This window comes from Pyrenophora tritici-repentis, chromosome 3 (genome assembly GCF_003171515.1).
Source record: "Pyrenophora tritici-repentis strain M4 chromosome 3, whole genome shotgun sequence".
NCBI classification, from domain to species: domain Eukaryota; kingdom Fungi; phylum Ascomycota; class Dothideomycetes; order Pleosporales; family Pleosporaceae; genus Pyrenophora; species Pyrenophora tritici-repentis.
Window position 1 is genome coordinate 553,667 of NC_089392.1, and position 16,233 is coordinate 569,899.

At 51.2% G+C, this 16,233-nt stretch overlaps 5 protein-coding genes across 5 annotated transcripts; 2 read left to right on the forward strand and 3 right to left on the reverse strand.

Moving 5' to 3' along the window:
• Positions 1 to 557: 557 nt before the first annotated feature.
• PtrM4_076000 (NUDIX domain containing protein) lies at positions 558 to 1,739 on the forward strand (the record flags this gene model as incomplete). The annotated part of the gene is made up of 2 exons (XM_001940567.1): positions 558 to 631; positions 683 to 1,739. 2 exons carry the CDS (start codon positions 558 to 560, stop codon positions 1,737 to 1,739), a joined length of 1,131 nt encoding a protein of 376 aa, XP_001940602.1.
• Positions 1,740 to 2,935: 1,196 nt separating this feature from the next.
• On the reverse strand, positions 2,936 to 4,203 carry PtrM4_076010 (translation release factor eRF1; the record flags this gene model as incomplete). Its single annotated transcript, XM_066106211.1, has 2 exons — positions 2,936 to 4,072; positions 4,123 to 4,203. 2 exons carry the CDS (start codon positions 4,201 to 4,203, stop codon positions 2,936 to 2,938), a joined length of 1,218 nt encoding a protein of 405 aa, XP_065963149.1.
• A 523-nt stretch (positions 4,204 to 4,726) lies between these two features.
• On the reverse strand, positions 4,727 to 6,631 carry PtrM4_076020 (BetA, Choline dehydrogenase and related flavoprotein; the record flags this gene model as incomplete). The annotated part of the gene is made up of 2 exons (XM_001940569.1): positions 4,727 to 6,414; positions 6,472 to 6,631. The coding sequence occupies 2 exons, from the start codon at positions 6,629 to 6,631 to the stop codon at positions 4,727 to 4,729; spliced, it is 1,848 nt and encodes a 615-aa protein (XP_001940604.1).
• A 2,357-nt stretch (positions 6,632 to 8,988) lies between these two features.
• PtrM4_076030 (uncharacterized protein) lies at positions 8,989 to 10,383 on the forward strand (the record flags this gene model as incomplete). Its single annotated transcript, XM_001940570.2, has 4 exons — positions 8,989 to 9,168; positions 9,251 to 9,383; positions 9,435 to 9,795; positions 9,858 to 10,383. 4 exons carry the CDS (start codon positions 8,989 to 8,991, stop codon positions 10,381 to 10,383), a joined length of 1,200 nt encoding a protein of 399 aa, XP_001940605.2.
• A 903-nt stretch (positions 10,384 to 11,286) lies between these two features.
• On the reverse strand, positions 11,287 to 16,079 carry PtrM4_076040 (uncharacterized protein; the record flags this gene model as incomplete). The annotated part of the gene is made up of 3 exons (XM_066106212.1): positions 11,287 to 14,152; positions 14,200 to 14,788; positions 14,864 to 16,079. The coding sequence occupies 3 exons, from the start codon at positions 16,077 to 16,079 to the stop codon at positions 11,287 to 11,289; spliced, it is 4,671 nt and encodes a 1,556-aa protein (XP_065963150.1).
• Positions 16,080 to 16,233: the final 154 nt, after the last annotated feature.

Sequence of the window (16,233 nt, forward strand, 5' to 3'; positions counted from 1 at the left end):
GTACGAAATGCATTGGTAGGGCGTTAGTTGTGGGATTATTTCTTCCCTCATTCTTAGACATGTGACACGCGGGTACGATTATGGAGCAACGGATAGGCCAAAAGCAATGATACCACGAACACTGTTCACATTTGTTGTACACTATGTATCTTCTGCAATCTTGGAGTGATGAGAGATGCTGCCGAAAGTTGTTGATGTCTTTCGAGCCTTGCCTGCCCAGGTAACGACGTCAGTGTAGTGGGTGGGCTGCTTTGTAGCCTCGGCATCTCCCCGCGCCGCAACCCATCCCTTCTACACGTTGCCGGTCATGACGCGCGCTTTGCTACTGCTGCCTCAATTGGTGGCTAACCATGCCAAAGCCGTGTCGAAGGAAGCTTCTTCTCTTGGCTGAATCCAAACCTATTAACTTGCACCTTCCACGACTTTTCAATCTATCTACACGCTCCTTCTCGCGTCTTCAGTACGACCAGTATCGACCGCGACCTGCTTTTACATCGCCAACAAGGTCGCATCTTCGAGGCAAGCTGGTTGTTAGGAACAGCTTTCAAACGCGCAACATGTCTATGCCCGCAGATCATAAGCCGTCCAAGACGCCCCTGAAGACCCCAGCAGTCCCACGGCCGAGCGCGAGGTATGCCATTGTGTCATGAATCCGCATCACCGCACACTAATCAAGTACCAGTGTACTCTTGATATCGCCCACAAACCAGATCCTCCTCCTCCATCGCGTCTCCAAGGCCTCCAGCTTTGCCTCTGCACACGTCTTCCCCGGCGGCGCTCTGTCCAAGACACACGATGGCGAGATACCAGATGTAAACGACCCAGCCAGACATCGAGATGGACCCGCATACCGCATGGCAGCCGTGCGCGAGACCTTTGAAGAATGCGGCATCCTACTTGCCAAAAGCAAGAAGACGGGAAAGCTGTTCACCGAGATAAGCGACGAGGAACGTGAACAAGGCCGAAAAGATGTGCACAGCGGCAAAATCAAGTTTAGAGACTTACTAGAGACTTGGGGCGCTGTGCCCGACACGGATGCTTTGATTCCCTTTACACGCTGGGTAACACCTGGTAACGTGCCCAAACGCTTTACAACGCAAATGTACATCTACTTCCTCCCCCTCGGATCCACGTCGCCTACCAAACGCGCTGCTCCCAAGGGCACCCCGCCATTAGCGGGCTTGGAACAGGAGGATGAGATTGTGATTCCGAAGCCGACGCATGATGGTGGTATCGAACACACCGCAGCACGATTTCTTCCTCCAAACAAATGGATTGATCTGGCGCGCCAGAATAGGATTATCCTCTTCCCGCCGCAGTTTATCCTTACTTTGCTGTTATCTCCTTATCTTGCTGCCAGCGTCACGTCCCCCTCGTCACCTACACCATCACTTTCCGGACTCCAGGCCGAGCGCGACAGGTGTATCGAGTTCCTAGAGAAACCACGTGTGTATGATGGTACGCCAGAGGTTTCCTTTGCAGAAGCGTGTATCTTGCCCCTCGTTTTGGGCAAAGGCGAGTATGGGCAAAGTGGCCAGGATGGGGTTGGGGGTGTAGACAAGCACACTGCGGTATTGGCGCTGGATAGGCCGGGCAAGGAGGTGGAGGAGCAGGGTCAGGATAGGAGGGGGCTGAGGGAGTGGGTTGTTACGACAAAGTTCAAGAAGGAGGGGCCGAGGGATGTAGATGTTAGGCGGAGAGATGAGGTGTTGGGGAGACAGAGTGGTGTGAAGTTATAGATACATATCTTTCTGTCTTTCCAGTACTGGTCATGGACTTGTTCCATTTTGGCAAACATGGATGAATTCAAAACGTACATTGGTTGCATTTAATGTCTCATTTCATCTATGCTGCCAATCCACCACAGTACCAGTATCTCAGATATTTTCCTGGGGATGACATTCACCCCCTCAGCTATCAGCCAGACCAAAGCCTACCCTCCTTCCTTTGTGTTTTAGAAAACTCAAAATCCACCTCTCCAACATACATTACTGGAAAGACTCCAGCTCAACATACACCTTCCCTTCGTATTATCCCAACCGACAATTCCATACGCCTCAACCCTCACGATTCGCTCGTTTCTGCAGTTTCTCCCACTCCGTGTTTTCCGTGTTCGACAAGTCCTGCATCGAAAGAGGCGCAGCTTTCGACGTCGAAGCGAGTGAAGGCGAGAAAAAGAAAGCATGCAGAGGGGACGAAGGCTGGAGGCTGGAGGGGAGATAAGAAGGGAGTATACCCAAGTCTCCTATCCTTTTCCTCCAAAACCATCATATTGTAGCGCCGGTCATGTTCTAGAAGGCATGATATGACCAACCCTCGGTATATCAAAAGTGACGAATATTGAGATCGAGAAGTCATGCCTAGACAGATGTCAGATGACAGACAGAAGCAAGGATATCCCCTCAAATTCCCCACCGGAGGTGACAGTTTCCGGTAAGTACTTAGCAGAAAGATGAGATGGTCCGTCCCGTCTTACGTTAGCATGCTGTAACACGTACAGTGGTTTGGGCAAGGCAAGGCAAGGCATAGCATGGAAGGAAGGGAGGGAGCGTCTAGACCTGCCCAGTCTACCGTCTTACTGTACCGACGTGGAAAAATCAAGCCATGGATGCGATTGCGGCAAAGGTCTTCCTATCTGTCCGAACTCTTATTTCCTTCGGTGCTTTTACGTGCATTTGCTGCTTGCTAATACAACTAGACGACAACCTGAAACGTTGGGGTTGTCGGGTATCTTTGCGGCATATATTGTGGCGCCATGTTGGTATTGGTGTTGTTGTTGTTGTTGTTGTAGTAATATCCGTGTATATGAGTAGGAAGAGGAAGGAATGGCGAAAAGAAAAAAAGACGCCGCCGCTCCGATATCGTACGTTGATCCCCTCTTACGCCAAGTCGCAGTACTGTAATTCCAAAGAGAAAGAATGTCACCACAACAACCCTAGATAATCATCTCGCCATCCTCGCCATCCTCCCCACCGGCATCATCCGCATCCTCTTCATCCAGGTCCTCGAGCGGATACGTCAGGATAGCAGCGACATTGCCCAGCCCTTCCAGCCGCTTACCGCTCTCATGTAAGGAGCTGAGCACGCGGACTTCTCCGCCTTCTACATCACGGACCTGGTTCACGAGCTTGACCCAGCGCCTGCGTTCCTGCACGTTCTGGGCGCGGAACAGCTGGTTGTTGATCATGAGGACGCCGCCGCCGCGTCCGACGGCACCCTTGGCGACGGCGCGTTCGACCTCGCGGGGGCCGTACCATGCGCGGCCGTCGTCGAGGCGGACAAGGGTGTTGAATTGGTCCATGAGGGCTGTTTCGCGGGCGAATTTGGTGTTTGAGAGTTTGTTTGTTATGGCGGGGGAGGAGAGGACTTCGTTTAGGGAGTGGACGTGGGCAGAGGACGAGTGTGCGATTGTGATGTTGGGGATGAGCGCCATGAGGGTTTTGTTGGTTGTTCGTGTCGCTTCCGCTTTGATGTACGTCAGGAATGCTGTGGCTACGAAACCTGGGCTGGCTAGTAGTATTGGTAGTGTTTTGCCTGGCGCGGTGTTTGTACTCTCGATTTGCCGGAGAAGAGTGGCTAGTGTTGTGGAGAAGAATCTATCCATGCCTTTGCTGTGTCCGTCTACGCCGTTTTTTCGCTTTCGCGGTACTGATACCTCGATCCTTTGCCGTAATATGGTTTGATGCTCGGTAATCATGCATATGTTTGCTGTGCCTTCTCCCAGTACAACAGACCAGAGTTCGGCCTTATTTGCCGTGTCGCATGCCTCTTTGAGTTGCTCGAGCGCGACACTATCCCAGCCATCTGCCTTTTCCAATGTAAATTTTCGGTTGAGCTCCAAATCAAGCGTATGGTGTTGCCCTAGCTTGACATGCTCATTCTCTTTTGCCACGCGACCCGAGACGTGGAGTTGTTCTGATCCAATATCAAAGTCTGTGGTTGTGACGGTGATGGTGAGGTCGAGTGCGATCCGTTGCGACGATGTAGAGCCGGCTTCCGACGTTTTCGATACGCGCCGTACCGCTTTCGCTCGTATCTGATCATGTTCTTGTATGAGATTGTATGCGTGCCACTGCATCCCAAATTAGCATACAGGCCTTTGCGGCCTTGTGATTCTCGTACCATGTCCTCTGCCTCCTCTGGCAGCAGAGTCACGAACCCAGCGCCAGTTTTCTGTTCAATCTGGCTCTTGAGGAGCTTCATGGTAGTTGATTATGTATTAATGTCGCGACTTTAGCGCTCCTTTTAGTTGTGTGAATGGAGACGCGGTGTTTTTTCGTGTGTAGCTGCCGTGCAGCCTTACAGGACCAACTTTTGAGTGACGCAACCATGGCTGGAGGGGCACTACGTAGTGGGGTCCTCGCTACCAACGAGCTTATTCACGATTAGGTTTGGCCTCTCACGCGGAACGTATTACCTGCATATCTTTTGTTCAACCCAAACGTTTTGTATTATGCAACCTCAGTTAAACCAAGGTCGGCATTGGTATATACTGGGGTCTGTCGCAAATCAATATGTAGATCAACTCGCCAGCGACCAGGTTACCGTCGACCCCTGACATGGAATCGGATAGCGCATTATATTATAAAGCACCATCTGCGCAGTGCGATCATCGAAGTAAAGAAGGATTATACTGTACAATCTATTAAGAATATATCCGCCGGTAGTCTATAGTGTTGAAAGGAAATGAGGGTATATGAAACAAATAACTGATAATCCGCCGCCTCTACCTGGCCTTGATAATGTCTGCAGCCTTCTCGGCGATAGCGTACGCAGTAGCTTGCGTATGGGCGCCAGGGATGATGGGAATGATGGAAGCATCAACGATAGATAGATGCTGAGTGCCATAGACCAACAGCTTGTCGCTGACACAGCCACCATCCTCCCTAGGCATCATGGGGCATGAGCCACATGGGTGAGCAAGAGAGGGCGCCAACATCTTTTGCTTAATGAGAGCGGTGTAAAGCTCTTCATCGGTTTTGAACTGGGCGCCAGGAACCTTCTCCGTGATCTTGTAGCGGGCGAGTAGGGGACTAGCCCAGATGGTGCGGAAGAATCGCACACTGGTAAATAAGACCCGGCGATCGATTGGATTCATGAGTGCGTTGTATGTGACAATGGGTGGCCCTCTAGGGTTCTTGGGGTTGATGTGCACAGTACCGCGGGACAGGGGCTTCTCTACAGCAGCTAGGACATAGGTGCCATCAGCAGCACAAGTCAGCTCAGCGGCAGCAATGTCCTTGCGACCAAACGACTCAGCAATAAACTTGGCTTGCTTTGCAAAGCCCCTGGTAAGCTTCTTGTTGATCTTGTAGATATTTGGAAGGTAATCGGTCGACCTCTGGCTGTTCAAAGACTTTGTCAGAGACTCCGTGTCGTTGGTCATGTCGGGCAGAGGGACAAAGGCAAGCGAATTGCCGCGGGCATATGTGTAGGGTCCAGTCTTGGTCTCCTGGTACTGTTTCCATGCAGTCGCATTGAAAGTGGCGTTGGTAGCTAGCGAATTCTGGTCGGGGAAGAATTGGTTGGTTGTGTTGAAAATCAGGGTAGCGTAGGGGTGGTCCTGGAAATTAGTACCTACAGCATCGAGTGCAACCACGGTACGAATACCTGCAGGCTTCATGACAGACTCGGGTCCAACACCGCTGAGTTGGAGCAGCTTCGGTGTCGCAATCGTTCCAGCCGCAAGTACAACCTCCTTCTTGGCATTGAAGATTTGGCACTTGCCCGTCTTGTCAGTGGTCTCGACACCGATAGCCTTTGGAGTCTTGCATGATGTGTCGAAGTTGATCTTGTTCACAGTTGTACCAGTGATGATGTGCAGGTTGGGACGCGTCGCTTTGATGGTATCGTAATATGCGTAAACGGCGTGAGCTCGACGTCCGGTTTTTACATCCATAGTGTTGGGAAACCAGGAAGGACCAATGGCCTCTCCGTTATTGCCATCCTGTGGGACATGGACACCGCTTGCCTTCCATGCCGCGAAGTATGACGTGATATCCTTGTACTGGTTGGAGGTGATTGAGACTGGGAGAGGGCCGTTGCCGTACACAGATTCATCCCATGTAATGTTGAATTTCTTTGCGGCCTCAGGCGTAGGTGGTTGTAAAGTAGTGCCTTTGATGAAATAGGGTAACAGGCCTTTCCAGTCCCAATCATCGTTACCAAGAGCCGCCCAGCAATCGTAGTCACCAGCTGAGCCGCGGTCGTAGATCATGCCGTTGACAACTGAACCGCCACCGAGGACCTTGGCGACGAATACATCGAAGGAGCCGTTGCCAATAGCTGGCTCAGGCAGCGATTTGATGCCATCCCAATACAGCCCGGCCGCTGCAGTCAAGTCATTGGCCTTGTATGGAATCCTGGTTCCGTCGGTATCGACATTGTCACCTGCCTCGATGACTAGAACAGTCTCTGTGTTTGATGTTAATAACCCCCGTTAGCGGCCTCGTGGAACTTCAAGTTACGTACTGCTTTTGTCTTCGCTGAGACGGTTGGCAACGACCAACCCAGTGACGCCACCCCCTACGATTACATAGTCATATTGCTGACCAGCGGCAGCACCGAGTACAGGCGACAGGAAAACAGTTGAGAGCTGAAGAGCTACAGCCAAGCGTGAGAATGCAGGCATCTTTCTTGGGCCCAGTGTGGTAAATTAACGAGAGTACTATGAAGTTAGGACTGTTGGCTGCTTCCATTGCAGAGGGTGCAGCCACTAAAGGCTTTATACGGACCGAACCACATGGCTTCTCCTTGCGCGGATTGGCTGAGAGAAAGCTCAACACGTGGAAATGCCGTTATTGCGGTTTTATCATGCCGATTTCATGGAGAATAGGTCGACCCACCGACCCTTGGGGCGATGGTAACGTCGGTAAAATTGGCTGTATGCGTGTGGCCTTGCGGTGCTGAGTACCATGTACGACGTTCTAGATTGTGTACACTATGCCCGCTCTGGTAGGGGCAGAGCTAAAAGTCATATCGCAGACCACACCAGGTTTAGCTTCTTCCTGGGTCCCGGTGAACATCAGGGAAAGGTGGGCTCGGTCCGGTTCCGTACAAACCAGTAATGCTCTGCCATACGAGACAACATCATCTGCAAAAGAGAATTACCTTGGAGCGCGACATGTTCGGTTGGCCAATGATGCAGGGGCCGGCTCATCTTCAATCTCCCCGGCTTGCAGAGTGCCATAGATAGACTATGTACAAGGTATGGCGGCCGCAACCTCCGCTTTAAGGTGGGACCGAAAGAATAGTGCTCTTGGCCCCTGTTCCAGTCTATGATCGAGTTTGAGCTACGTGTGCGGCGCTCGTTACAGCGGTTGAGGCGCACATGGCATGTTCATAATCTGGGGAACGTGTGGATATCTCAAAGGCAATTATGCTCTCGGGAAGTTTTCTCTATGTAAGGATGAGTTCAGGGACGGCATACCCCTGGAAGGGGTGTTGTTTTAGTTGGGTATACCGCGGTACGTAAGGCGACCAGCAAGATCCGATGGCCCGTTTGCCCGCCTCCGGTGACTAGGAACGCGTGACTTTCGGGGGACAAGCGCCACTTCAGGTTGGATGTCCGCCAGGCTGACTTTTTCGTATATGTAAGTACTGTATGCTGCTCAGCGTCCGATCGGCCAAATGTCCCGCTATTTTAGGGTATGTTCGCAAGAAACTACTCCAATAATTGGGGTCGACCAGGTGGGAGCGGACAGACTATAACTTGTATGTCTTAATAGTTGGGAAGGGACTCAAGGGACTGGTTCGGCCGGTTTATGCATCTTCGGCGTGGTCGAAACTATCACAGGGCTATCCCTGGAAATATATTGGGCCGCGACAAGGTGTTCAATCACGCGTCTCTAAGGGAGACAGACGGTGTACAAAGGATGTGCAGGACAGGAGCATCGGTATAGCCGGCCCCGGAAGCTTATTTTCCGTCTTGTACCTTGTAGCTGCAGTTTAGGACTCTGCTAGCGCTTCAGCGCCACCGGTCCATGGTGGCCTTTACTTGCAAGATCGAAATATGCTCACCCTAAACAATCACATGTTCTGCTGCGCGTTAGTGAAATGATGAAAAATCTGACAACGCAGTAGAGTGCATCTCCAAGCCACACTACCATCAGGAACGGGAAAGTTTTCGGACGAAGGATGGGAAAAATCGAAATGATCTGAGGACGGCTTCGGCTTTTTATGCCGGCACCGGCGTCAATTGTTCGAGAGAGCCGCGTTCTAGCCTTTGAGCTAAGCATTGCGCTAGCGTCGTTAGCGCCGGGCCGGCAGGCACTCGCTCTCGCTTCCAGAACTCGACTTCTCCCATCTCATCGAGCAACAGAGATCTTGCAACGGACTGCAATGTGAGCCCTGCTGCACTCTAGAACTGTTTGCACGTACAAGATCGAATGTTCATCTCCCGCCATCGGATGGGTCCACAATCCGCGAGAAGACGTCCCACCAACGTTCCATATCGCATCCTGCAACAAGACGAGGTTTAGTCCACAAGATATGTACAAATTTGCTAAGCAGTGGCAATGTCGATGGTCGATGTCTCAGCACCAGCCCAGACGTATGTCGCTGCTCATGGATGACCCGTGTATCATGTCCGAAATCTTGGAGTTTCGCAGCCGATTGACTTCTCCAATTGGGCTTCGTACGTGACTGGGGTGGGGCCTCAATTTATGCGGGATTACTGCTCGATCAGCTCACTGGGCCCTGGCACAAGTTGCTACCAAGATTTCCTTACTGGACGTTTCGAATACGTCCTAAGCGCAGCACCTTCTGCGATTGATCTGGCGGCTTATTCTTCTCAGCCACAGCGGCATCATTTAGCTTTCGCTTCGGTCTTCGCTTGGGCTATTCGGACGCAGTAAAGCCGACACCAGTGATGAATTGGAATGGAGGAAAGAATGCCTGAAGTATCTTAAACTTACCACAGTCTTTCCGTGCTCGAATCATTACCTCCCATTTGTTCAGTCTTTCCCGGCATTCTCGTCTCAAGACACCATGGCAGACGCTGGACCCCTAGCTGGACCTCAGGAATGGCCAAACCAACGGCTGAAGATTCTTATTCCAACATGGACCATGTGTGCCATCAGTACTAGCTTCATGTTATGGAGATGTGTGTATGGGCTGATGCAGAAACGCAAGTTCATGATTTCTGATTATCTGTTGATCATTGCCACTGTAGGTACTCCCCCCCATCTGGTCAATTTTTTCACAACACTGTCGATCACTACCCAACTGTGCTAACATGGATATCTTGTAGGCCCTTAATATCACCGCAGCATGTACGAATCAAGTTGTTGTCGATAACGGCCAAGGGCGCCATATCATGGACCCTTCGGTTCTTCCGCATCTCAGGACGTACTCCTATTATCTATGGCAGACACAAATCTTGAGTGAGAGAATATCCTGTTCCACTCATTCGTCTGCTAATTTCTGTCACCAAGATATCCTAGCAGTTGCCTTCTTGAAAGGGGCTATCTGCGCCTGGCTCCTTGTTCTCAACTTCTCGAGGGTGTACCAAGGTATCGTTTGGCTGTCCATAGCGATGGTCGCTGCGTTCAACTTTCTTGCTCCCATACTTACGCTATTTGGTTGCGCACCGCTCGAAAAGAACTGGAATTTCGGATACAAAGGGGAAAGCCATTGCTGGGCAAGAGGCACTCTTCCACTTTCCTACACACAAGGTATCAGCAACATTATCACAGACTTGGTCTATATGGCTGCGCCTATCATCTACATATCGAGGGTGCAGTTGAGCAAGCGCACGCAAATGGGCATCCGTGTTGTCTTCTTGCTCAGTATACCGTAAGTTTACGCCCTACACCCAGCTATACACGACCACATCCACTAACGGTTTGGTTCACTAGCGCGACAGTATGTTCGATATTCAAGACTGTCGAACTCAACAACATCACTAAAACAAGAGATCCCACTTGGGATGGCGTAGCGCTCGGCATCTGGTCCAGTGGCGAAGCCTCAATCGGCATTCTCATCGCCTCTCTCCCACCGCTCCGAAAACCCTTCGACTACTTCTTCTCAAAGCTACTCCCATCAAGCTTTACCGGCACAGGCAAAACCCCAACATCGAGCTATCGCCCCACCGGCGGCAGAGCCAGCATCCACCTGCAGAACCTCAGCAACAGCAAAGCCTACCGCTCCAGAATACCCGGCGAAAGCGTCCTCGACGACGAAAGCGACCGTGCAATTCTCGATGAGGAGCACAAGACCGGCGGTATCATCAAGAGCACAGACGTGGAAGTCAGGATCTCATCGGACATTATCGACGGCGTGAGTGACTCAAAGGGTACTCCGAGTCCGCGAATGATGAAACACCCAAGTGTGGATTGGAGGTTGCATATGCAGAACGGACCCGGCCCCCAGGTTCCGCGGTAGTGTGGTCGGGAAGATTATGGACGATGGAGCGATTGGTGTTTTGTATATAGATGGCGACCTATACCAGGCCGATTACGTTTACCGTTGCGATTGGATACCCTGTTTGCTTATGTGTGGCAAGGCCGCCTGCCCGTTGTAGTCTGGACAAGTATTGATAATGAAATGCATATTTCGTATGTTATGAACAATATCTTACAAGCAGCTCGCGTTCATCTGTCGTTTGTTTGTGGACGAATATCCACGTCTATAGTATGGGAGATGGGCTATAACAGACGACTAATGTGTACGAGTCCTCCGTGTCACGTATGAGTTGCATATAAACGTCCGTCCGAACCCGAGGCTATATTTCATTGTGAATATGAAATGCGTGGACTTGATACATCGATCGTCAGTCTTTGTAATACAAAGATGGATCCGATGAACTGATTAACGGTCTTGCCCGGACACTTCACCTCGTTTCTCGATGGATCTTTGGAGTACTACTCCAACTCTGCTTACTCTTCTCATAATACTTTCATGTACACAAACAAAACGTTTAGAAAAGAAATGTCAAAGAAATGACCAAGCATAGGTATGCATCGAGTTATACATTCTGCACATACACGCCACTTGTGTATGTATGACTTAGTATCAGCATGTCAGATATTCACTCTTATCTGGAATACTGATGAAATGGGTAATGATCGTGATGATATTGATTATTGATTGTGTTTTTGGTTCTGTCTACGGTTGTGGGCACACCTGGGGGGTGCCAAGCCTTCCTGTGATCCGATTGGCTCTCTCAGATGCCGGGTCGCGCTAGTCTAACCCAGCGTCTGTACGCTCTCATCTTCAACAGTGCTATTATCTGACACACCCCTTCAGCTTGGACGCTCTTCACGCTTGCAAGCTGGGCACTTAGTCCTACTCAAGGCTTACCACGAGATTTTCAAGTTTCTCTTGAATTTCTTCGAGCGGTGCCGAGTTTCTCGCCAGGATTTCCTTAGCGGGGACTAGTCCTAGTTGTTCTAGGAATTCTGGCCATTTGTTTGGTGGCAATGATTTGGTGAGACCGTCGGCGATCATATCCGCGGTAGGTATGTACTCTACGGAGATCCGGCCTGTCGACACCTCCTGTCTGATCCAGTGATTGTGTATGTCGACATGTCTGAGTTTGGTTTGAAGCTTTGAGACCTCCTCGGTGACTAGGCGAATAGTCTGTTTGTTGTCGCATTGAATAGTGATACTAGGGGTGTCAAGCTGGATATTCAGCTCCTTGAGGAGACGGGACAGGAATAGAGCTTCCTTGGCTACTTGAGATAGAGCGAGGAGCTCGGCTTCTGTCGTTGATGTTGTGACAGTGTCTTGTTTGTTAGCTTTCCATGCGATGAGTCCATTGAAGAGCTTGATCGCGTAGCCCTGTGAGCTCTTCCTGTCTAGGGTATTGTCGGCAAAGGAAGCATCGCTGGCTATCTGTAGTCCAGCGCCTCCTCCGAGTTGTAGCGCGAGGTGCTTTGTCGCTAGTAGATATTGGAGGACTCGGTCGGCAGCGTCATGGTGCTCCGGTCCTGGGTTGGAGAGAAAGCGGGCGAGCCGCGACGTCGCAAAGGCGATGTCTGGTCTAGTGGTCACGGCTGCGAAGAGGAGCGAGCCTATCTTGCGCTGGTATTTGTTGATCTCTGATGGGGAGGCGAGGCCGTCTCTTGGTAGTAGTTCGGCAGTCGCCATCGGCGTGTCGTGTCTAATGTCGGTACGGTCGGCCAGTCTGCTGATCTTGTCTGCGTAGGCCGCCTGCGATAGCTGGATCGTCCGCGCCTTTCGGTCTCGGATAATCTCGACGCCGAGGAACCATTGTAAGTCGTTTCCCCCAGTAAAGAGGTATCTGTCCTGGAGGCGGGCAATTGCCTGCTGGGCGGATTGCTCCATGTCTTTGTGGTATGCGAGTATGATGTCGTCCACGTAGAAGAAGATAATGATGCCGTCTTTGATGAGACAGCAGGGTTCGTGCGGTACTTCCTGGAACCCGAGTTCTTTGAGAGTGCCTGTGAACTCTTTCTGCCAGAGGAGCGGGGATATGCGCAGTCCATACAATGCCTTGTTGAGCTTAAGTATAGTGCCTGGCTTCTGATGGCCGCGTGGCATTCTCATGAATACTTCTCGGTCTATTGTCGCATGCACGAAGGCGTTTGCCACGTCGTACTGTTTGAGCTCTAGGTCGTACTTTGCCGCAATTGCGGTTAGCATTCGGAACGACCGGCTTGCGAGTGTTGCCGCGTAGGTGTCTTGCGATGTGATGTTTCGCTGCTGATCACCGCGGACGACTAGTCGTGCCTTGCACTTGAGTAGTCGGTGATGCTTGTCAAGTTTGTAGGTGTATACCCACATGCAGCCCAGGATTTGTTGTCCTGTTTGCTTGATTTTCTTTATGGGGAACTCTGTCCATGAGTTCATTTGATAGTGGCTTGCTAGATGGGACTGTTCTGCTTCTTTGAATAGTTCTCCCATTGGGTGGTCCTCAAGCTTAGTTCGGCATGTTGGCAGAGGTGGTAGCTGACTGCGATGGGGCTTCAAGCCTTTGGCGAGCATTCTCACAATCGCAGCCTTGTCCATAGCTACTCCTCTGTATTCTCCAACCTTTCCGGCCTGGGTACCCGCCATGAACGCTGCTGCCCATGGGGCAGTCTTAGGGGTTCCTTGTCGATCCTTCTCATCTAGCGATGCTCCTGCCATTAGCCGCGCGAGCAACGCTGCGGGTGGCGGTGTCGCCGGAGGTGTCGGGTAGCTGTCCCGGATTTTTCTCCCTTGATAGTATCCTGGCTGGTCGCCCTCGCTGTCCTGAGCGAGTGACTCCTCCGGTGGACTGTCCTCATAGAAGGACTCCGTCTCTGGTTGCTGCGCTGGTGTTGGCAGCTCAATGGTCCTCACGTGTGTCGCGATTTCTTCTAGCGTATTGTGCATGAGGTTGTCCATTAGGTCTTCGGTTTTGCCATCGAAAATTGACTGTTCGTCGAAGACGACGTCTCTAGTGCTCATCACTTTGGCGAGTGACGGTATCCAGATTCGGTAGATGTTTGATGACCGGTATCCGACTAGGTATCCGATCCATGCCTTTGGGTCGAGGCGTTGTAGGCGCGACTTCCCTCTGTGGGTGTCGTCTGTCATGGCGAAAGCTTTGCAGCCATATGCCTTAAGGTGAGTGAGGTTTGGTTTTCGGAGAGATGTGACTATTCCGTTGCTGAAAGCTACTCGTGTGAAGAAGACTTCGTATGGTGTCTTCCAGTGATTGTTGTAGTTTGGGGTTCTGTTGTAGAGATAGACTGCGGCTCGAGTGATTTCTGGCCACAGTTCCCAAGAGAGATTGGCGTCAAGTCGCATTGCGCGTGCCTTCTCCTTGTTTACACCCCCTGAGCGCTCGGCTCCACCGTTTTGTGCCTGTGTGTCTGGGGCTGAGGGCTCGACTCTGATGCCCTGTGTTGCCAGCCATCGCTCGACATCTGGCTTAACAGTTGTGATCTCGTTGTCAGACTCTATGGTCTTAACGGATATGTTGTAATGGTTCTTCATAAATAAGAAGAAAGTTGTGAGCAGCCGGATAATGGACTTGGCTGTCCGGTTGTCGGTAAAGTATAGGTCCCATTGGAGGCCTGAGAAACGATCGGTAATGAGCATTTGGCTCTTCTCTTTTGTGATCGCCTGGACTTCGTATGTATGGAAGTCGATAGCAAGTCGCTCTCCTGGGCCTTCGTCGTTTGTTCGTGGTAGGCGTCGTATCTGTCTCTTGGACTTGGCTCTTCCGCAGGAGTCGCATTGTACTGTCGTCACCCCTTGAACTCGCACCCCTCAGACTGCTGCACGAGATGCTCGATTGCTGCTGGTCCTGGGTGGCCGAGTCTCTTGTGCCATAGCATCGCTGAAGCCTTCTTTGGTCCTCTCTGCGTGCGTGTTGTGATGGCTCTTGTATGGACAAATGCCTGGGGTAGAGGACTGTACTCTAATACCCACTGGCCAAAGGTTTCTGAGAGGTTGCCAATAACTTGATCGTCTGGTCCTCGTAGGTTAGTTGGGTTTGATTTGGTATCCCACCAGATTCCTCTCTGCCGTAGCAGTCGGAAGGACACTAGATTGCATACGATCTCTGGGCAGATTGCCACATCTCGCAGCACTAGCTTTGTTGTCCCATGCTGATGTTGCAGCGTGATGTCTGTGGTCCCGTATCCCCGTATCCAAATCTTTATACTACCAGCCCATATGTAGTCTCCTAATGATGACGGGCGGTAGTTGTATATCCGATCTGGATTGTTTGTGATGTGGCACGTCGCTCCTGAATCGAGAATGAATGATCGTGCGAGAGGGTACGTGTGCTCGGCTGTCCCACTCCGTGCGATGGTAGTGAGCGCGGCGTCTACGTCCGTAATCTTTCGGCCTTCTAGTCATTCGATTGGTGACTGAGAGAGATCTGGGGTCGGTGTATGTGATTGCTTCAGCACTGGTGTGCGAGTACGGGGTCTGCTTTGTCCGCGGATTAGCCCTTGAAACGATGAATCATGTATGCGTCTGAACTTAATGAGCTCGCTTATTGTCTCATTAGGTTGCCACCATTCTGGGGCAGTCTCTGGGTAGAGATAAAAGCATGTTCTGATGCTATGATGTTGTCCACATGCTTGGCATTGTACTCCAGCAGTGGTGAAAGAGTCTTGTTCTGAAGATCTCTTAAGCGTGGACTTTGTGCTTCCAGCTTGTACGTTGGTATTGGGGTCTGCCCCAGTTCGGCGTTGTTTACGAGGACGTCCCCGGTACGTTGTTAGCGGGGTCTGCCCCGGTTTCATTTTTGTCGATGGCGCGGATTTCGAACTATGAGGCGTCCCTGATAGCTCCTGGTCGTATTCACCGCCAGCAAGAGTTGATCCATATGGTCCATCGTAAGCTGCCATAGCTGCTTTGTGCTTCCCTGATCTAAGGGGATGGTTTATCATCATATGCTCTCGGAACCGTTTCATCATCTCCTTCCGGCTCATGCCTACTGCCCCACGACCATTATCCTGAAAATTGGTGGCCCATATGGGTGCAGTTTTATTGACGGCTGCCAGGAAGTCTTTTGTTGTTGTGCTAAGCTGGGATAGCTCGGGGACATTGTACGTCTCCGCGTGGGTTGCGGCTTGGTCATACTCAGCCAGCCACGTGTCCCATTGCGCCGCGCTTCTCATGGGCCGTAGGGCCGCAAGATAGCGCTCGCGTGCTCGGTCTTTCTCAGTCTCGTCATCAACCCCAACGGTCAGTTGTAGGTTGGCAATCCACTCGCGTAATGTCTTGTCTGGGAGACAGCATGTGCGTAGTAGGTGTGGTGACACGCTTGATTGAATCAAGGTCATGATATGTTGGAAGCTCGATTGCTCCTTTTCGTACCGGTGTCGGTCGCTCTTGTACTGCTCCATCGACATACGATAGTACTCAAGATCTTCTTTGAATGCCTTTTGCCCGCTGCTAGACAGCTCGCTTAGGCGCTCTGGTTCTCCAATGCCAGCAGCTGCTTGGTAGTTAGCGAATACTGGGATTCTAATGTCTTTTGGCTCCCGTAGGGGCTGAGTGGTAGATTTTGGGTTAATCTTATCCCAAATATTGTGCGCTACGCAACGCGCTTGTAGTTGCAGCATCCATCCGGTGTAGTCTGACTGGTCGCGTAAAGTCACGGTCGCGTCGCGGGTGGTAAATGTGGTCATTTTGGTAAGTAGGTAAAGGTAGTGAGACTCTTAATTGTCAGATATTCACTCTTATCTGGAATACTGATGAAATGGGTAATGATCGTGATGATATTGATTATTGATTGTGTTTTTGGTTCTGTCTACGGTTGTGGGCACACCTGGGGGGTGCCAA